The sequence below is a fragment of the Felis catus genome, chromosome E3 (genome assembly GCF_018350175.1).
Source record: "Felis catus isolate Fca126 chromosome E3, F.catus_Fca126_mat1.0, whole genome shotgun sequence".
In the NCBI taxonomy this organism is placed as follows: domain Eukaryota; kingdom Metazoa; phylum Chordata; class Mammalia; order Carnivora; family Felidae; genus Felis; species Felis catus.
The window spans coordinates 31,786,570-31,807,638 of NC_058383.1; the positions used below are offsets into that span (position 1 = coordinate 31,786,570).

At 56.5% G+C, this 21,069-nt stretch overlaps 1 protein-coding gene across 1 annotated transcript in view; it reads left to right on the plus strand.

Annotated features, from left to right (window-relative positions):
- The window catches only part of LOC102899050, a 124,917-nt gene that overhangs the window by 86,533 nt on the left and 17,315 nt on the right, over positions 1 to 21,069 (plus strand). The window contains exons 39-50 of the mRNA XM_023247099.2: positions 4,468 to 4,776; positions 5,545 to 5,774; positions 5,850 to 6,011; positions 6,982 to 7,059; positions 7,969 to 8,328; positions 9,206 to 9,562; positions 10,717 to 11,070; positions 12,999 to 13,130; positions 14,737 to 14,886; positions 14,990 to 15,106; positions 17,162 to 17,369; positions 20,003 to 20,169. Coding sequence (XP_023102867.2) covers positions 4,468 to 4,776; positions 5,545 to 5,774; positions 5,850 to 6,011; positions 6,982 to 7,059; positions 7,969 to 8,328; positions 9,206 to 9,562; positions 10,717 to 11,070; positions 12,999 to 13,130; positions 14,737 to 14,886; positions 14,990 to 15,106; positions 17,162 to 17,369; positions 20,003 to 20,169 — 2,624 coding nt within the window. The remainder of the gene's footprint in view (positions 1 to 4,467; positions 4,777 to 5,544; positions 5,775 to 5,849; positions 6,012 to 6,981; positions 7,060 to 7,968; positions 8,329 to 9,205; positions 9,563 to 10,716; positions 11,071 to 12,998; positions 13,131 to 14,736; positions 14,887 to 14,989; positions 15,107 to 17,161; positions 17,370 to 20,002; positions 20,170 to 21,069) is intronic.

Here is a 21,069-nt window from a genome sequence, read left to right on the forward strand (position 1 = left end):
AGAGAGAGAAACACAGAATCTGAAGCGGGATCCAGGCTCAGCTGTCAGCACAGAGCCTGACACAGAACTTGAATTCATGGACCGTGAGATCGTGACCTGAGCCGAAGTCAGACGGTTAACTGACTGAGCCACCCATGTGCCCCATCGTGTGTCTTTTTGACGTGTTTCCATATTCTTTGAGCACTCCCTTCCTTTATGACCCAAAAGATGTTTGTCTCATTTTACATTTTCCCTCACGTGAAATAAGCCATTTCTCCAAGAATCCTTGGTTCCTTTTAATGCAAAATAATATGTAGAAACTAAGAGCTGGGTGCTAGGTGTGTTTATTCCTACTGAACTATCAGCCCTAGACTTTCTCAACGGATGGACCTGGAAAATAGACGTGTGCGCACGCACACACACACACACACACACACACACACACACACACACACTTCTGTATCTTTCTACAGATAGATAAGTTTAAAACCATTCATTCACATTGATGTCCTCAATTTCAATTTATCATCAAAAGGCTCATTCTCATGTTTTCCCTTTTCACCCTTCTCATCCTTTCTCCAACAGAAAGAAACCTGGCTCTAACCATCCACAGTGGATTACTCATTTGCTCAGCCCTACAATACACAGAAAGTAGTTTCAGAGTCACTAACCTGTACCTCTGTGAAAGGAAACCCTATTAACTAGAATTCAGTATTTGATGAGAATTTTTTTTTTTTTGTCTTTGGCCTGAACATAATGTGGTTGGAGTTCATCCAAGTAGTTATTGCAGGCCTAAATCCAACCACGGTGTTCCCATGTTAGTTAGGGTTAATCCCCCTACCACCCCTGTGTGATTCTGTTAATCATTTGAAATACAGTGGGGTTCGCTGGTTCCTGTTTGTATTCCATTTTTAGGTTTCCCCTATCCTTATTGATTTTATGTGTTTGGTTTTTGATCGTGTGAAACATTAACAAGGTTCCCAAAGCCAGAATGACACAAAAAGGGACCCTTTGCCCAAGCATCCTTGACCACAGCGCCCTAGCTGGACATCTGTCCAGGGTCCAGTGTTTCAGAACCTGAAGATTCTGCCCTGACCCCTAAGACGTGGGTGCCATTCTCTAGTCTGGTAGTAACATTAGCACCGACCCCCCCTAATCCCAAATTGGCTAAATGTGCCCAAACCAAATTTCATAATAAAATGACATAGGTCGAAACAATTTTTAAACACATGGGTCGCCTGGGTGGCTCAGTTGGTTAAGTGTCCGACTCTGGCTCAGGTCATGATCTCGCGGTTGATGAGTTTGATCCCTGCGTCGGGCTCTGTGCTAATAGCTCAGAGCCTGGAGCCTGCTTTGGATCTGTGTCTCCCTATCTCTGTGCCCCTCCCCTGCTCGCAGTCTATCTCTGTCTCTCTGTCTCAAAAAAAACCATAAAATTCAAAAAAAAAATTTAAACACAATCAAATAAAACATGTCCCAGAGAACTACTTGTGTTGAGTTTACTTTGAGTTACACCGATGATCTCTCCATCCCTTAACATGTAACACGTGTTACTTCATTTTTGAAGGCAACTATTGACGGATAATTTCTTGGAGTGTAATTTACATATAGGGGAAAACCTTTTACGTGTTGATAAGCTCACAAAGTTATGTACCTACCAACACAGTCTGGGTACAGAACAGTTAACATCTCCCCTCAAAGGTCCACTGTGGTCAGCCTCTTCCCTAACCATCCCCCCACCCCCACCCCGGCAACCCCTGAGCTGCGGTCTGTCCCTTATAGCGTTGGCTTTTGTATAATGTGACATGAATTGAAACAGTATGTGAACCTTTGAGTATGGCGTCTTCCGCCCAACATGATGTGGTCGAGATTCATCCAAGTTGTTGCACGTATCAGCAGTTTATTCCTTTTCTTTGTTGAGTAGTATTCCGTGGTGCTGATATCCAGCAGATTATCTATTCACAGTCGAAGGGCATTTGGATTGGTTTCAGTATTGTCCAATTTTTTTTTTTTTGGATTTTCCAATTATGAATAAAGCCACTATAATCATTGGCCTCCAGGTTTTTGAGGGACCATATGGTTTCATCTGTCTTGAGTGGGCTTGCTGGATTGTAAGGCAAGTACATGTCGAACTCTGGAGGAAAATGGCAGACCGCTTCCAGCGTGGGTGTACCATTTCACATTCCCGCCAGCGCTGTGACGGTCCTAGCTGCTCTGTGTCCTTGCTTTTGCAGTTGGTGTCGCTCATTTTTCGTTCGGGGGTTTTCAGTGTTGGTTGGTGATGGAATCTCACTGTGGTTTAAATTGGCATTTTCTGGGGGAATCTGGGTAGCTCAGTTGGTTGAGCATCTGACTCTTGATCCCAGCTCAAGTCATAATCCCAGGGTCGTGGGATCGAGCCCCGTGTTGGGCTCTGCACTGAGTGTGGAGCCTGCTTGGGACTCTCTTACTCTCTTTTTCCACCCCTCTCCCCTGCTCATGCCTGCACATGTTCTCTCTCTTTCTCCCTCAAATGGAAAAATAAATAAATAAATAAATAAATAAATAAATAAATAAATAAATAAATAAATAAATAAATAAATTTGCATTTTCCTAAGTACTGATTTTGTTGAACATCTTTTCATAGGTTTATACACTACTTATGAATTTTTGTGAGCGAAGTGTCTATTTAAACCTTTGGTCCATTTAAAACATTGAGTTGTTGGGGCGCCTGGGTGGCTAAGTCACTTAAGTGTCTGAGTTGGGCTCAGGTCATGATCTCACAACTGGTGGGTTCAAGCCCCACTGTGCTGACAGCTCAGAGCCTGGAGCCTGCTTTGAATTCTGTATCTCCCTCTCTCTCTCTCTCTGCCCCTTCCCCACCTAAACTCTGTCTGTCTCTTAAAAATAAATATTAAAAATTTTTTTTTTGAAATTGAGTTGTTTTCTTGAATTCCCAAATTGAATTTGGGAGTTATTTACACAAGTCCTGTGTAAGATGTGTGTTTTGAAAATAACTTCTCCCAGTCTGTGGCTTGCCTTTTCATTCTTTGATTCATTAATTCTTGTCTTTTAAAGAGCACAAGTTTTGAATTTTGATCAATTCCAGTTGATTATTTTTTTTTCTTTTATGGATAATGCTTTTGCAGCTGTGTACAACATCTTTATTTACTAAACCTGAGGCCACATCATTTTTATTTGTTCTTAGAAGCTTTATGGTTTTAGTGTTTAAATTCGGGTTTGTGGTTAATTTTGAATTAGTTTGTGTATATGATCAGGTAAGGGTTGAGGTAGTTTTTTACTTGTGGATTTTCAGTCATTTCACGTTTACGAAAAAGACCATCCTGGGGTGCCTGGGTGGCTCCGTCGATTCAGCTTCCAATGCTTCATTTTGCCTCAGGTCATGATCCTGGGATCGTGAGGTCGAGCCCCACATCGGGCTCTGTGCCAGGCGTGGAGCCTGTTTGGTATTCTCTCTTTCCCTCTATCCCTCCTCCACTCATGTGTGCCCTCTCTCTCTCTTTCTCTCTCTCTCTATAAAGAATAAATAAAAAAAAATAAAAAGATCATCCTTTCTCTGTTGAATTAGCTTTGTACCTTTGTTGAAAACCAATCCACTCTGTGTGGGGTCCATTCCTGTCTCATCAACAATATTTCATTATATCTTCATCATAATCTAGCGAAGTTTTACTCTGGTTATCCATGATTAACTGGTTAATACCCTGTAGGATATGGTAACATAAGACCCTACAACATAAGGAATTTATGAGCATAATTGGCAGTTTATGTCAGAAAGTTCTGTCTGTGTGGAAAATGTTGTGTATTCTGTAATCTGATTGAGATTTGCATGAGCCCTCTGTCTGGAAGCACAGAACAGGGGTGTTTAAACCAGCCCAGGGGTGAAGAAGGGCCCCCTTCCTGGAGGTGGTAACGTGTGAGCCCAACTTTGAATGACGGGAGGGGAGGTGTTATGGGCATTTGGACCATGAAACCAGGCGGGGACAGTAGATGTAAATGGTTCTGATAACAGCAAGATTCCCCTCTTGTGTGAGTTATATATGGGCACGGACTGGCCCAAAGGTGTGGAGCCTTTTCTGGATGGAAGAGATCTCTGAGCAGTTTTTCTATCACTGGAATTCAAGGTTGGATCCCTCAAGCCTTGCTGGATCTCAGTTTTGTTGTCTCTAGAATGGGGCTGTTCTTTCACTGTGGTCTGTGGTTCTGTAGAACAGGAATTGAGCCCTGGTACTAACTGACGTCCCTGTTTGTTTTTGTTTGTTTTTGCCAAAGCCCTTTTGTTTGTGAATTAGCTCGCAGCTTGCTTGGTCCTCAGAGCCTCCTGGGAGGGAGCTGTTTTAATTTGGTCCGTTTCCCAGATGTTCCCCCTGTGGCAAGAGTTAGAATTACATCATGGATCTAGGAACTTGTCCTACCCCCGGATTCTCTTCCCTCCTGCCCAGAGCAGCCCAGTCCCCCTGCTCTGTACAACTTCTCTGCCATGCTCTGCAGGTACCATCAGGGTCACTGCTGACTCAGCTGTGCTGGGTTTCCTCCTGCGGGACAAGCATGAGAACACAGGGAACAGCACCAGCATGCACAGCGTCACCTGCATCCTCGCCCAGAACGGCACCCGTGCCTTGCCAAGAGAGCTCTGGCTGAGAGGGCGGCTGCAGGCCCAGACGGGGAGCCTGGGGGGCCAGGCCAACCTCCGTGCCGATGCAGCCAGCCTGGCTCTGGGTGGGGTCTGCGCCTGGGGCCCTGGGCATGGCCGACTCTCAGGCAGCCTGAGTCACAACATCAGCACCCTGAGTGAAGCAGGTAGGAGGGGTGGACAGGGCCAGATGCCTCCCTCCCTCCCCAGAGACTTCCAGGTCCTGAAGCCAAGGGGTAGGAGACAGAATGGAGCCTCTAGTCCCCACATCCACCTTCCAGCTGTATTTCCTTCCCCTGCCAGCTTCTCCCAATGCTGCTATCTTCCTTGGGCTGTGTGTTATTCACCCAGAACACACAGTGCAGGGACATTAGTTGCTACTGAGTATTGACGTCCTTCCCAATCCGGTAGCCCCTCCCCCAGGACTCCCCATCCCACCACCTCCCCTCCAGCTTCTCCCTCTTGAAAGCTGGTCTAGCGGGGCCTCAAGGATGTGCTCCTGTACCACAGTTAGGAAATAGGACACCCCCAGCTCTAGCTTCTTGGGGACACTTGAGTAAGGCCTAGAGGGGCTCAGAGTGTGGCAGCTAGGGGAGAATGCGAGATCAGACCCCCTCTGTTCTCCTCCTGCTTTCTGAGGGCCAGTCCCTGTCCCTGAAGGGGGCACCAGGCCTGTCACTTGCTGAGTGTGGCGGAGGTGGTCCTTAGTGAGATCACCACTTGTATGGATCAGAAAGTGTTGAATGTTGACACTTTCATATGGTTCCACCTGGTATGTTGGGGGAAGTGGGACCTGAGAGGCCCGAGGTTGCCCCAGGGCCTGGGGACGCTGCAGACAGAAGCTGGGCCGACGGCAGCCCACTCCCTTACCCCCTTCGGGCTCCTGGGGAGTGTAGACTGGGCTCAGTCATCTCTGTGGCTCATTCCGCCTCCAGGACTCCCCTCGGAGGCGGAAATGGTCCTGTCACACACCCACGCGGCTTCCAACCTCTCCACGAGCTTTACGGCACGGAGCGCGCAGGCTCAGCTGGACGCAGCGCTTGGCCTGGACGGCCTGGCCCCCGGCGCCCCGGGTCACCTGCTCCGCGCCAGCCTGGCCCACACGGTGCCCGGCCTCAGGCACTGGGGCCTCCCGTTCTCCGTGGACGGCCGCGGACACTTCCAGGTGGGTGGCGGGCTGGGCGCGGGGGCCCCGGGGGTAGCGGGTCCCAGGGACACACACGGCTTCGCTTCTGCCCAGAGCGCGGGACACCGTGTGGCGGCTGGGCTGACGGCGAGTGTGGACGGCGAGCAGCTCCACGTGGCCCTGGAGGCGAGGCGACAGCCTGGCCACGGGAGCCTGGCCCTCGAGCTGCACCATGGCCTCTCGGCGCTCCTGGGCACCATGCCCGCGTGGCTGCAGGTGAGCGACCAGCCCGAGGGCATATCCCAGCCGCCTCTCCTCACCCACTTCTTAGGTCACCAGCGGGACTCCTGCCACCTGCCGGGCCCCTCCCTGGATCCCGCCCCGCTGCCCCGCCCCTGCCACCTTGGCCCCTCCTCTTGCCCCCCCATCTTCCCTCCCAGCAACTCCGCATTCTCCCTTCCGTCGCCACACCCTGAGTTGAACTCTTCCTCTCCTGTCCACCCGTCCTCTCCTCCACCTGTCCTGTGGTCCTATTGACCCCCCGGCGCCCCCACCGTAATTGGAAGTGCCCCAATTGAGGGAGCCACTTTGGAGGCACTCTGGTCCCCTCTAGTAAAGTTCAGACCGCCCACACCCTGGCCACCAGCGAGTCTTTTGGGCGTGCACCTGCCCCTCCAGGAAAGACCTTGAACACTGAAGAAGGGGCAGCAGACGTAGCTCACCTCTGCGTTATTCTCAAGGATGAGAAGCAGGAAGCCTTGTCTGTGGCGGCACAGGGGTGGCTACACCATCCGCAGTGTGCGGGAGGTGGGGCCGGGGATCAGGGCGAGCGGCTAAAGCCGCACTGTTTCCTCACCTCCCCTTTGCGTGAGTTGGGGCGACTTGCTTACTCTCTGTGCCTCAGTGTCCTAATCTGCACAGTGGGACTGCTGACCATTCCCACCTCTTGTGGTTTCCTTGAGGATCAGATGAGGAACCAGGTAGAACCTGGCACACGGAGGCCGTGTGAGGACCTGAGCTCTGGTTCCTTTGGTTTAATGACGATGCTGTGGGGTAGGGCCGGGTTTCTGCACAAACCTCTCTATCGGGGTTATTTTCCCAGAGAGGCTTCCACGAAGGGCGATGGGGTTGGGCCGGATCTCTGTGCTCCATCTGGGGCCCGGGTTGGGTAAAGACGACTCCCGTTGCCATCTTCCGGGCAGCGGCCGTCGGCGTGCTCCCCTCCCGACCCCGCTGGTCTCTGCAGGTCAACTGTAGTGGAGACGCCTCGCCTGCCCAGCTGTCAGGGCTCTGCTGGGGGGACTTCGCCCAGCAGCCTCTGGAGGTACCTGGGTCTCTGTCGTTTGCCGGGTAGTCGTGGCAGAGGGTGGTCTGCATCCGGGGGGCTGGCACAGCCTGAGCACTGAGGACTGCCCACAGCATGGCCCAGGGTCCTGTGGCCACTGCCAGGCTGACCCACATGGTCCCCTCCTCTGAGCCCTCCATGTCCCCCACAATGCACAGCTGGACTGGGGCACAGCCCAGCTTAGGTGGCTCCAAGCTCTCCTGGGCTGGGGCACGGGTGGACGGTGGGTCCTCTCCGTCGCAGGCACATTGTGGCAGGGAGTCCTGAGCCACAGGGCCCTATGGTTCCTGGACCCAGGGTGAACTGGATGCAACCAGGGCGCTGCCTGCAGACCTGGTCAGTGCTGCCCTGTGGGCCCCCGAGTGGGCAGCTGGTAGCCTGGCCTGGCTGAGCTCCGTGCCTGCTGGCAGGGGAGGGGTGGGTGTGTAGCCCCAAGGACTGTCTGGGGGAGGAGGAGGCCCGCCACCGAGGCCCGCCACCACGGCCTGGCTGCGTGCTGGCATATCCCACAGGAGCTGGTCACTTTGCCAAGGTCACACAGCGGCCTGGATGGCGAGAGGGTTAACTAAGGGAACAAGGGGTCAGGACTGAAGGGGTCTGAACAGGCTGGACAGATGGGCTGCCTTCCTTACTCTGTGTCATGGGGAGGGGGACATCAGGGAGGGGGACCCTGAAATGCTCTTAGAGGCCGAACTTGATGACTCCGTGGGTGGCCGTTTTCAGCTGTTAGAAGCACGTTGCAGGAGTAGAGCCTGTTAGCTGGGGATGGGGGTGGCCCAGGGGATGGAGGTTCCCTTGATCCCCCAGGCCAGGCAGAGGGTGAACCACCGCTTGGTGGGGTATTGTAGGGACACCTGCTGGGCCTCTCCTTGCCTTTCTTGGGGGTAGGATCTGGCTGTGTTGTCTTTGAACGGCTCCCTCCTGGTCCACACCCGCACGGCCAGCCTGGCGGCTCAGATATCTTCTGGGGACACCTTCGCCGGGGCCCACGTCCACACAGCCTGCGGCCACCACCATATCCATCTGGACACCGGCCTCCAGCACGCATGGCCTCCACTTGAGGCTCTGGGGGTTGCCCCCGACAACCACGTCCAAGTGTCCGTGGCGGGAGACGAACCCACCGGGGCCGGGCTGGCGGTGGCCCTGGGCCAGTGCGCCCTGACTGCCCGTGGGGACATCAGCCCCGAGGCCAACACCACACACACCAACTGGACCCTGTCACTGGTGAATCGCTGCCCCTTGCTGGAGGTAAGCCACCTCTCCACCTGTCAGTGCGGGGCCCTGGTGGGGCTCCCACCTCCCTCCATAAATTATTAGCTGCTTACTGTATGCCCGGCTCTGCCCTCAGCCTAAGAAATTTCCGTCTTTTTGCCATTGTCCTCTGCCTTTGGGGTTTCATGGATTACAAAGGTTTGAGCCAAAAAATGGGGCCCAAAATGAACTGTCTCCCCTTTCACAAAGGGCCCTACTGATTGCCTTTCTTTCTGGGGCTGGAGTTGATTCTTTTCTCATGAGCTCACTTATTCTACCCCTAGGCTTAAGGGTCTGAGAGTAATCATAAGAATATTAAGAAATAACAGACGAAGTTTATTGAGCGTTGTGTGCTGAGTGCTCCTTAAATCCTCACCCCCACCAGGAAGGGCCGCTTGTATCCCTAGTCCCAGGCTCTGGGGCCCAGAGAAGAATGAGCCCAGTTACTCCCCTCTCGTTCCCATCTTGGGTCGGTGCCCCCGTGTGGGGCATGTTTTCTGCCCCAGTGGAACTCGTTACTGAGGCCCTCTGCCCTCCAGCCAGCGATCACTGATGCTGATGCTGAATTTCCAATAGCCAGGCTTTCTGGGCGCCTGGCTCCGGCCAGCAACTCACAAGTATTAACTCATTTACATTCAGAGATGGGTAAACTGAGGTTCCAAGTTCGGAAAGATGGAGCCATTGGTGGAGCCGGCGCTCAAGCCCATGTCCGTTGATGGGGTACACAGGGTATCGGTCACTTGGCAGGGGGAGGTGCTGGTGGACTTGAGGCCGTAGGGTCAACGCTGCCCTTTCCCACCCAGGCCCATCGTCAGCTCCCCCGTCTGGGCTTCTGAAGCTGCCCTTAAGTCCAGCCCCTTCCCCATATTTCCAGGCAACAGGCCTCCCACAGGCCCTGCACGCCGAGGGCAGCCTGAGCTGGAGCCCTTGTGAGGTCAACCTGGCCTCAAGCCTGCGAAGTGACCCTGGAGACGCCCACCTGCTGCTGGCCCTCACCTGCGGGCCCCAGACCTTGGTCGTCGGGCGCCTGGCCCACTCCCTGCCCCTGCTGGGCCGCCTGGGTCTGCCACCCAGCAGCGCCATCAGCCTGGCCGCCCAGCCCCGGTCCCCTGCCCGCAGCTCCCTGGCCCTCCAGCTGGGGCCGTGCCGGCTGCAGGGCTCGCTGGAGCAGCACGTGGAGAACCAGAGCACGTGGACGCTGGCCGCCGAGCCGGGCTGCCCGCTGCTGGAGGTGCGTATGGCGGGCCCACGAGGTGACTGGAGGGACCTCCAGACCCCCTGCCGGCGTGAGGCGTGAGCCTGGCTGGCTTCGTGCCCCGGGCGCCTCCCAAGACCCCAGCCACTATTTCCCAGATGCTCTCTCTGACCCTTGGTTCCTCTTTAATCTCACCTCCCCCCTCGGCAGATGGGGAGATCAAGGCACAGGGTGGGGGGACTCACTCAGCGCTGTGCAACAGAAGGGCCACCGACTTGGAATTGATCAATTTGTCTTTTTTAGTGAAATTCTGAGTGCAGGAAGGAAATGGGGGGTGCTTCCCTTAGCTAATAGTGGGGACAGGCACATCTTGGTTTCATAACCTGTTAGAGGCCACCGGCTGGGCATTCTCTGGGCCAGGAGATGATGTGAGAATGGTCCTATGATATTTGGGGGAGGGGAGCCCGACTCTCAGGAAAGGGAGACGCTGAGTCAGGACTGGCGTCCTTGTCTGCGGGGGGCAGGCCCCTCTGCCTGTCTCCTTGTCTCTCACCTCCTGATGGAGCTTCCTAGGCATAGGGTTGGGGTCCAGTCCTCTCAGCATCCCTGTCTGTCTATGCTCTGTCTCTATTAATCGAGTTGCCCACGACGGAGAGGTTGAAGCATCATGGGAACCAGCAGGCCCAGCCCTTGAACTCTGGGATGATGAAAGAGTTCTGTCCTTCGTTTCCAGAACTGTAGCCACTCGCTGCAGGCCCTGAGCACTTCAACCGTGCTCACCAGTATGACCGAGAAACTAAATTTCTCCTTTTACTTCATATTAATTTGAATGGAAGCAGCCCCATGCGGCTAGTGACTATCCCATTAGACCGGCCTAAAGACAGACCCCGTGCAAACCTCAGTGCTCTTACGTACCAGCTGTATGATCCCGGGCGTGTGCTCTGCCTCCGAGCCTCACTTTCCCCGTCTGTCATTTGGGGATAGTGATTACCCAACTCAGGGCTGGGAATAGATGAAAGGAGGCTGACCTTGGGGAGCACGTAGCAGCAGGCTAGTTGTGTACTAAGTTTCTCCAGGGGATACTTGTCTGTTGTGATTTTGCTGTTGCTGGAATGGGGGACGCGGGAAGCACGGGTTGGTCAGATCCCCCCTGACATAGGACCTCCCTCTCACCCCCTCTGGTCTGGCAGGGCCTGGGCCTCCCAGCCCGGACACAGCTCAGCGGCTCTCTGCGCGCTGCAGATGGGGAAGCAGACGTATCGGGGTCCCTCGTGTCGGCCGGCCACACTGCCTCCCTGACCTTGGCGGCCGCCTTGCACCGGTCCGAGGCCACGCTCCGAGTGAAGCTGAGTCACACGCTGCCTGCGCTGCGGGCTGTCCCCCCAGAGGCCCTGCTGACCACCCAGCTTGGTTGGGAGTCCGGGCGCCGGCTGGACCTGCGGCTGCGGGCGGGGGCCTGTGAGCTGCAGGGCAGTGGGGAGCTGCACCTGGGCCCCAGGCTGCAGTGGCAGGTGCTGGCCCAGAGCTCCTGCGAGGCCCTGCAGGTAGGTGGCGCTGCGGCGTGGGAGGAGTGGACCCCAGGGTCACGTGGGGTGGGGCAGGGGCTGCCTCCCCCCTCCCCGCCCCCCCTGCGTGCGAAACAAGGGAGAGGAAATGAATCCCAGAGGGAGGGACTCATCAAATACTTGTCGAGCCCACTCTGTGCCCTGGAAATGTGGCCACGCACCCAGAAGAGGTAAATGCCAACCTGGGGAGACGGGCAGTCCCCAGCCTAAAGGAGCGAATTACAGAGTATATTACTTAGTGATAAGGGCTACAGAGAGGCAGAAGGTGGCAACGGGGGAGTGGAGGACGACAGGACACATACTGCACTTTGGTCAAAGTCGGACCCGAAGACCAGATGACTTTTGAGCACAGACTTAAAGGAGAAGAGGGAGGAGCCATGTGGATATCTGGGGAATGAGTGTGTTCTAGGCATGGCCAGTGCAAAGGCCCTGAGGCAGAACCAGAGAGGAAAGGGCATTTGCTAGGACCAGGGTCAGCAAACCATTTCTCTGAAAGTCCAGACAGTAAATATCTTCAGCTTTGCTGGCTGTGCAGCCTCTGTAGCAACCACTCAGCCTTGTGGTTGTCACACAAAACACCATAGAACATATATATACAAGCGGGTGCGACTGTATTCCAATAAAGCTTTGTTTACAGTAGCAAGTTGTGGGCTAGATGTGGCCCATGGGCCACATAGTGTGCTGACTCCTGTTTTATAAAAAGTACGCTCAGATTCAGGATCCTTTGTAGAGGCTGTGAGAGGACTGGGTGGGGGTCTGGGTGTGTGAGAGAGGGGGTCGGGGAGCAGGGTGCCTCCTGTGCTTGTGTCCTGTGTGACAAGAGCTCTGGGGCTACTGTTTCCTATGATGGGGAGCACAGTGGGAGGAGTCCCTGACAGTCACATCTTGGACGTATTGAATTTGATGGAGCTGTTGAAGACCCAAGTGAAGATGTTGGGCACAGCTCTTGGAGTCAGGCTGTGGTCTGGACTGGAGGTCTGTGGCTCTCGGTGGTCCCACTGAAGGCCACGAGACTGACTCAGGTGGCCATGGGGAGCCGTAGCATAGAAGCAGCCACGGGTGCCGCAAACAAGCCAGGGGGGAGGAGAAACCCAAGGGAGAAGGGGTCCCAGGGGCCTGGGAGGAAGACCTTCCCGAGAGGAGGGAGGGGTTGACAGGACCCAATGCCTGTCTGGCCGGGGCATGACAAGGCCCATGCTGGGGAGGCCACCTTTGACGTCAGGAAGCACCAGACTGAATCGTGGCTCTGTTCCCTCGTCTCTGGGTGGCCTTGAGCAAATCATGGCCCCTCTCTGAGCCTCGGTTTTATCAAAATGGGGTTAAAGACCCCTGCTCTCAGGATCAGATAAAACAGCAGACATTGGCTGCCCAGCCCTGCCCGGGGCACAGTGCAGGCCCAGGGGATGGCGGTGTCTTTTTCTGTCATTCGCTAAGGTGAGGAGCCCAGAAACACTCTGTGTTCCTGCTTGCAGCCAGTTTTCTGGAAGGTTCCTCTGTCAGGAGCAGATGTTTGGGTCCACATGGGAGGATGGCAAGGGGAAGAGGGGGAGAGCTGCTGAAAAGTCAGTTCTCCAGCTCCTGTGGTTGCCAGACTCTTGGGCAGGTTGACTTGTAAGACTTGGTTCCGTTCCTGCAAAAAAATAGGATCCCTGGTGGTTTGGGGAGGAGGGAGGCCCGAGAGAGAAGTTCATCAGATGGCCGAGAGCTACAGACCTGGGACCTTTGAGACGTGTCTGCAGACATAGGACCTTTGAGAACTTGATCAAAGTCACAAACCCTCTCCTAGGAAGGCGTTCCCACCCCATTTTGCAGCCGGTTCGTGGGAGAGGCATTAGGACTCCCCATGCCTGCTTTGAGCCGTGTCTTGGTGAAGAGCCCTGCTTCTGTGTCTCTTTAAACCCCTCCAGGCCCTGGGGGTCCTGGGCCGAGTCAATAGCTCTGGCTACGTCGAAGTGAGCTCTGTGGCTGTGGACGCCCGGGCGCTGGTCGCAGTGGACAACAGCACTTTGCGGGGGCTGCTCATCCTCAAGACTGCCGAGGTGAGGGCACGGGGATAGCGGGTGCCTGGGGCGGCCTGGGAAGGGGTCCTGGGGCCCGAGGAGAAGCACCGGCCACCCTTCTAGCTCCAAAGAGGCCCCAGGGGATGAGAGCATCAGGAACCATAATTGGAGGAAAGCCTTCAGTTCCCCTGGCCTCGTGGCCCCCCACTTTTCTCTTGCTTGTTTGCTTTAAAAACGAGTTTGGGGGGCACCTGGGTGGCGCAGTCGGTTAAGCGTCCGACTTCAGCCAGGTCACCATCTCGCGGTCCGGGAGTTCGAGCCCCGCGTCAGGCTCTGGGCTGATGGCTCGGAGCCTGGAGCCTGTTTCCGATTCTGTGTCTCCCTCACTCTCTGCCCCTCCCCCGTTCATGCTCTGTCTCTCTCTGTCCCAAAAATAAATAAACGTTGAAAAAAAAATTAAAAAAAAAAAAGAGTTTGGGGGCACCCGGGTGGCTCAGTCAGTGAAGTGGCTTGACTCTTCATTTTGGTTCAGGTCGTGATCTCACGGTTCATGAGTTCAAGCCCCGCGTTGGGCTCTGTGCTGATAGTGTAGAGCCTGCTTGGGATTCTCTCTCTCTCTCTCTCTCTCTCTCTGTCTCTCTCTCTCTCTCTGTCTCTCTCTCTCTCTCTCTGTCTCTCTCTCTCTCTCTCTGTCTCTCTCTCTCTCTCTCTCCCTCTCTCTCTCTCCCTCTCCCTCCCTCCTCTGCTTGCTTTCTCTCTCTCTCAAAATAAATAAATAAGCTTAAAAAAGAAAAAAAAGAATTTCCTTCCTTTCTAAGGCTAAGTAATTACCCCATGGTGTGGATAGACCACATTTTGTCTGTCCTTCATCCGTCAGCTGACCCTCGGTTTGGTCCCACCCTTTGCTAATGTGCATCTGCTACTGTGACTGTGGATGTGCAAGTGTCCTTTCGAGACCCTGCTTTCCATCCTTACGGACGCGAGTGTCCAATTTTAGCCTCTTACGGGTAGTGCTGCTTCACGCACACTCGTGCTTGTGTTTTGGTGAGCACGCACGGGCTGGAATTGGCGGACCGCGGGCTGTGTGCAGGTAAAATCAGCTGTTGGGTTGCAGTGCTCTCCCCCCAGAGCTCCCGGGGAGAGCCGCTAACCGCTCCTTAACTTAAAAGTCCGTGCTGTCCTCAGCCCAGGCACGTTGTGCGCGCTCGCCCATGTGAGCAGCTCCCTCGCCGGTCCTCCAGTGAGCACCATTCTGGATGTCTCGGGAGTTTTCCTTCGGGCCCCTGATGTTTTTTCTTTCTGCTGCATCCCAGCCTGCAAGGCGTGTCCTTCCCAAACATCCCGTGGGTCCTTCCCTGTGCCTCGCAGAAGCCCTTTCTCTCTCAGGTTCCTCTGCCGGGTCCACCCCTCGCCCCGGGATTTTTTTTTTTTCCTTGCCACTTACTTTATGTCAGGCATCCCAGATGTACAGACTGCTTTTGGTGTAAATCCCCCCAACTTTTTCTACAGTGCCCCGGCCACCAGGGAGGGGGACAGAAGAGGCTTGGTGTAACGTCAGAGTGGTTTGTCCCCCCGCCCCCCCACCCTCGTGAGAGAGTCTGGCCACCTCCCAGGCGGCGAGTCTCTTTCTCTTGCTCTGCTGCAGAACCAGCGGGAGGTGGAGGTTTCGCTCATGCACGACCTGCCCCAGCCCGGCCCCTCGGGTCTCCCAGCCCACGTCCTGCTGCAGCTGGCCACCCAGAGGCAGGGGCCCCACTACAGAGGCACCCTGAGGGTCGGAGTGGACGGCAGACAGGTGTGGGGCTCTGCTGGCGGGGCCTCCGAGAGCTGGCGGCGGGAAGGGGGGGGTGGGGACAGCCCGGCGCGGTGGCCCAGCTCACAGCCGTCCATGCCGACAGGTGTCCGAGGAGCTGACGTTCACTCGGCAGCCGGAGCGCATCTCCCTGGAGTACACCCTCCAGCACGACGTCCCCATGCTGCGGACGCTGCGGGTAGAGGACACGCTGGGCCTGCGGGTAAGCCTCGGTGCTCGTGGAAACCCACAGCCGTGTGCCCTCCTTCATGCAGCAAATGTCCTTGGACGTGTGGTGGAGGGCAGGGGCGTGGAATAGACTCAGACTTCCCTCCGAGTCTCGGTCTTCTCATCTGGGAAGTGAGGATAGCCCCCTCTGCCCTAGCCCAGCCGCAGCCCCGGGACCATTACACGTTCTCGTTTTCCAAAGCCTCCCTGGGACCCAGCGCTTGTCCTTGATCCCCTTGTCACCCGTGTCCGCTTGCACTGCCTGGGGGCGGGGGGGCTGGCCCGGTGTCTCACGTGAGCGCTGTGTCTGAGTCTCTCCCTCCTCTGGATCCACATGTGTGTGTAGCTCCACTTGGCGGCCGGGCGGGCACCACCCGCCCCTCCCGTTTGCCCCTCTCGGCCAGCGGCCCCTTGTCCCTCCGGCGACGGTCAGACCCTTGGCGTCATCCTTCATCCCGTGCCACTCACACACCAGACGCACCTCTCGCGGGAACTGCCGGCGTATCCCCCCCAGTATACCCGGAGCCCGACCCCTTCTCCCCACCTCCAGCTTTGTCACCTGCTCCAGGCCCCCTCAGGTCACACCTGGGTTCTAGCCACCGAGCTGGGCTCCCTGCTCCCACCGTGGCCCCCGTGGTCTCCACCTAGAGCCCTTCTAAGTCAGACACCAGCCCGGCGCCAGAAAGCTTCGTGCCAGGATCTGGCCTGTCCCCTCTCTGGGCTCACCCGCTATGGCTGCCCTCGCGGACTTTCTTCGGGCCACGCTGTCCATGCCCTGTACTCAAACTGGCAGGTCCTCCTTCCCTTCCGTGCCCCCTGCCCGCCTCTGGCTTCCCCGGGTCTTTGCGCGCATGTCCTTTCTCCAGCCTTCCCTGCACAGACCTGCCCTGGTCGATGTCACCCCCACCCTGACTGCGTAGACCCGCCCTGGTCGACGTCACCTCCCCGTGTAGACCACGCGGGTCCACATCACCCCCCTTTCCCTCCCCGCGTAGACCTGCCCTGATCGATGTCAAACCCCCCCCGCCGGGTGTAGACCCACATGGGTTGACGTCACCCCCCCCACCCTCCCTGCATAGACCGCCCTGGTCGACATCACCTCCCCCACCCTCCCCACGTAGACCCGCCCTGGTCGGCGTCACCCCCCCACCCTCACCCTCTGCCCAGAACGTGCTCTTGTTTTCTCTCTGGTGCACAGAACGTGTGTGGCCAGATGGGTGGGGTTTCCCTGCACAATTTGCTGGCTCGCTTTCCCTGCACGTGGATGTGTCCACGCCCCGAGCCCCACAGCTGGGTTTTCATGGAGGCTTCATCACGTAGGCATGTTGGGTCGTTAACTCAATCCCCAGCTCCTCCGCCCCTCCTCAAGGATGGGGGCCGGGGCTGAAGGTTCCAGCTTCTAACCAAGGCTCGGTCTTCCTGGTGGCCGGCCCTCTCCAGGAGCCCCCCAGAGGTCACCTTGTTAGAACACAAGGCGCTTCTCTTGCTCAAGAGATCACAAGGGATCGGGGCGCCCGGGTGGCTCAGCCAGTTAAGCCTCTGACTCCTGATTTCGGCTCAGGTCATGATCTCACAGTTCGTGAGATCGAGTCCCACGTCAGGCTCCATGCTGACGATGCAGAACCTGCTTGGGATTTTCTGTCTCTGTCAGTCTCTCTTTCTGCCCCTTCCCTACTCATGCTCTCTCTCAAATAAGCGTTTAAAAAGTAGACTTCAAATGGTAAGTATTACATGTATTTTACCACAGTGAAAAGTTTACAAAGCATACGTACCTTTGGAAGGTTTTAGGCAGGGCGGGAGCTCTGTGCTCATGTGGCCTACCTGAGCCATCGCAGTTCTAAGAGCCCCTCCTCTTAATAGACACTCTTCAGCCAGCAAGCCCCACCCGGCAAAACAGCCCCTGCAACCCTGCTCCTCCTTAAACCTGCTCCTGCAGGGGGGCCTCTGTTCCTCCCAGCCCGGCGCTGTGGGTTTCCCGGATCCAGGGGGAGCTGGGCCGGGCTGCCTTCCCGGCACGGGATGAGGCGGCCTCTCCTCCGTATCATTCCAGGCCGCTGTGGAGGTTCCTGGCCGCGGCTCCAGCTTCGAGCATTCCGGACGCATCTTGGTGGGGCCCACCTCCCTGAGCTACTCCGTGAGCTGCTGTCGCCGTGCTGGGCACCTGGAACTCGCTGGCTGGAGCGAACACAACAGCGTGACCCTGCTGCGGGCCGGACTCCCGCTCAAGGCCCGCCTTAGCGCCAGGCTGCAGACGCTTGGTAAGGCGCCCGGGGCACTGCCCCGAGGCCCAAGAGCCGGCTTTCCCTGGCCCGGAGCCTGTCTCGGGTACGCTGAGACCCCCTCAGGCCCAGAGTGGTCCTGAGCTCCAGAACCAACCGGGACATCCTTGCCCGATTCCCTGCGAGCATGCGCTCCTTTCCCAGACCTGCCAAGGCAAAGCACCACAAACTGCATGGCCTGAAACCACAGATGCTTGTTCACTGACGGTCCTGGAGGTCAGAGGTCAGAGCTCAGGTGTCAGCAGGGCCACCCTCCTGCCCAAGGCTCTCTGGGGACAGTCCTTCCTTGCCTCTCCACCCAGCCGTTCCCCGGCGTGTGGCCACATCCCTCCCATCTGTCTGTGCCTCTTTTCTTGGGGACACCAGATGCTGGATTCGGGCCCCCCCCCCACTCCAGCACGACCTCATGTCAGCACGATGACCTCTGCAGAGACCTTGTTTCCAAATAAGGTCACGCTCATTGGCACTAGTGGTTGCGACTTCAACATAATTTTTAGGGGGAAACGGTTTAACTTCTAATGGAGGGGGACGGGAAGGTAACCGTAATAAGAGCCAGTGTTGATCGAGTGCTTACTGCATACACACCAGGCAAGCTCTCCACACACAGGAGCTCGCCGAGTCTGCTCAGCCATCCAGTCACACCAGGGAAAGTTGAAGCCCACAGTGAGGCCTCTGAGCCCTCAGGATCCGCACACTCATCTCACTGACCATGAACTTCTGGCCCCTACTTACTTTACTCCTCACTATTCTTCGGACACGTTGGGCTTGCTCCTGCCTCAGGACCTTTGCACAGGCTGTTCGTCTGCCTCGAAGGCTCTTCCCCTGCATATGTGCTTGACTCAGTCCCTCACCTCCTTCGGTTATTTTTCATAAGTCATCTCCTCCATGAGTCCTTTCCCACCCACCCTGTTTATTTGTACCCCCACCTCTCTCTAGCTCATTCCCTCCTTTTCCTGGCTTGGTAGCTCTAACATACCATATAACATACTTACTAAACACCTTCATTTCTCATTGCCTGTCTTCTGCCCACCCACGCTAGGATGGGCACTCCACAAGGACCCAGGGATGATTTTTACCTGTTCTGCAGAGTGGAGTGGAGTGAGTGTTCAATTAAACATCTGTTAAATGAAGTCATGAACATATGAGGTAGAGATTAGTCACTGCCCCCATTCTGCAGAGAAGGATGGAAACTCAGGTTGGGTCACGTGTCCCAGGCCACACAGCTGTTGAACAATGAGATCAGGACTTGAATCCGGGCAGTGTGGCTCCCGAGCCACCCTCTGACCACTATGTAGATTGCAGAGAACGGGACCCTTGGTGGTTCCCCTGTCATTTGGGCCATCTTCTTTTCCGTCCTTGGCTCTCAGCCCGCTGTGGGCTGAGTGGGGACCTGGAACAGACAGAGAGGGACTGACCTCACAGACTGCTCTGAGGAAGGGTTTACTGGGGTCGTGGCGGGTAAATGACGGGACAGTCGTTCTAGGATGACCGGTTCCTGGCCCTTGAGAAACCTGGTGTGGCTGCCTGTAGCCGCGGAAACTTCTCACCTGTGCACTGCTGTCCATGTTTAACTGTCCTGTCCCAACCCCTTAGGGGGTATTTTCTGCCTGGTATTAACATTCTTGGTGTCCCCGAGGGTCTGAAACATGCCCGGGCATGGAGATGGGGGCCCCTTCAGGTGTGTGTCCCCTCCTCTTCGGGCCCCCTACACAGCAGGTGCATGTGGTTGAACACTGCATCAGGCGAGGACAGAAACACTTCCTGAGGTCTGTGTGCCCCCGGGTGTTTTCAGGTGTGTTACCTCCACGAATCTTGGCATCGTCACTCAAGGTGGGCAGGCTGTGCCCACTTAATTGATGAGGAAACCGAGGCTTAGGGCCACCTTGTCCACATCTGCCAAAAGCGCCACCTGCGCTGATGGGCCCACCAGGCTGGCGATGGCCTGGGCCAGGGGTCACAGGCTAGGGCTGTGGGGTACACGCCCCAGGAAGCTGGCCTCTGACGTAGACTAGGCTTCATGCACTTACCCTGGGTAAGTATTTTCTAATGGAGCAGGAGGAGTCTAAGTCCAAAAAGAAGAAGAAGAAAACTTCTGGATTCTCCTTGTCCAGAGGGTTTTTTCCCCCTGCTTGCTAAGATGAGGCATGGTCCAGCTGGGCACCATGAGAGGTTCCTGGATGGGTGGAAAGAGCGAGGCCCCTCCAGTCTGGACCGGGCAGGCCGCAGGTCGGAATCATTTGATAGTGATTGGATGTTTGATAAACCTGGAGAGAAGTATTCATCTGTTCCCTTGACAAGCCCTGACCCCTGGGGTGTGTCCAGGGATGCTAAGTGCTGGGGATGGGCCCGGGGGGAAAAGTAAAGGCCCTGCCCTCGAGGGGCTGACCCTCCCTAGGCGGGGAGCACGAAGGGTTGGGAGGGACAGTGCGAAGTGTCAGTTTGGCAGCCAGCCCAGGAGGAGGAGTAGCCAGGCCGAGATACCCGGGGGGCAGGTGGGGGCCGCCTCCTGACGTCCCAGTGGCTCAAAGCAAGAAGCCTTGCCTGGGGTTCATGCCCCCTGAGAAAGGAGGCAAACTGAGCCCTTAGTAGCCTGTGCCCTTCTCTGCCCTTAGAGACCCAGACCGAGGCCAATGTGGCCCTCCACGGAGGGGATGGTGGTGTCAGCGTGGACGTGGCAGCGTTGGTGGCCTGGCCGATGGACGGCACTCTGGAGCTGATGGTGAATGCCAGCCACGCGGTACCCGCTCTCCGGGCGCTGGGCCTGCCCTTCGCCAGCCAGGTGAGACGTGGGTCCCCCTACCTCCACGCTGGGCCGGTCTCCCCCCAGTTCTACCCACTCCATCCGGTTCCCAGCCTGTGCCAGGCCCGCTCTGTGCACGACTGACCGTGCTCTCTCTCTCTGTGTCTCTCTGGCACTTTCCAGTCGGTGAAGGCTGTTAGTGACACTGACCGCTGGAACCCGTGTCTGCTCAGCCGTCTTTGTGTTTGCAGCCCTGGGGCGTGTGGACGGGCCTCCTGCGGCCCGAGTTCCAGCTCCCCGCCCTGCGTGCTTTTTTGCCCCTTCCGGTCTCGTGTTCAAGTGAAAGCCCAGCTTTGGTCTGTGGAGCACCCGGGTGCTCAGCGCCGGGGTTTTCTGTGCCGTGACTCCTTTCCTCCTCCTAACACCCCGTGAGAGGCGGGCGGCAGAGTCCTTAGGAATCTCGGCTCTGGGAGTCAGATCCCAGCTCTGATGCCTGCGGGCTGTGTGGCCCGGGGCTGGTTCCTTAGCCTCTCTGTGCCCTCAGTCTCATGAAATGGGGGTGATACTTGTGCTGATAGCACAGGGTTGGGGAGCACGGGGAGAGTTCGCATCAGTTACACCTGGTGGAGCAGGTGTTTAGAAGCTTTGGCTGCCGCTGTGATGGTAAGTCGCCGTCATCACTGTCTCCGGGTCGCACGTGAGAGGGTATGCCACCTGCCCAAGGTCATGTGGCAAGCGGGCAGCCAAAGGGGCTCTGGCTGGCAGCTGGGCCCCTTCCCATGCTGCCCTCCCACATCTGGGAAGAAGAAGCTGCTGTGGCCCCGTGAATGGGGTCAGGCTCCGGCCACTGCCCCTTGGCACAGAGTCGCCTTTCCCGGCTGGGCCCTCTGGCTGCCCGGCGAGTCACTGGCACATTCCAGAAGCCTCTTGTTTTCGATT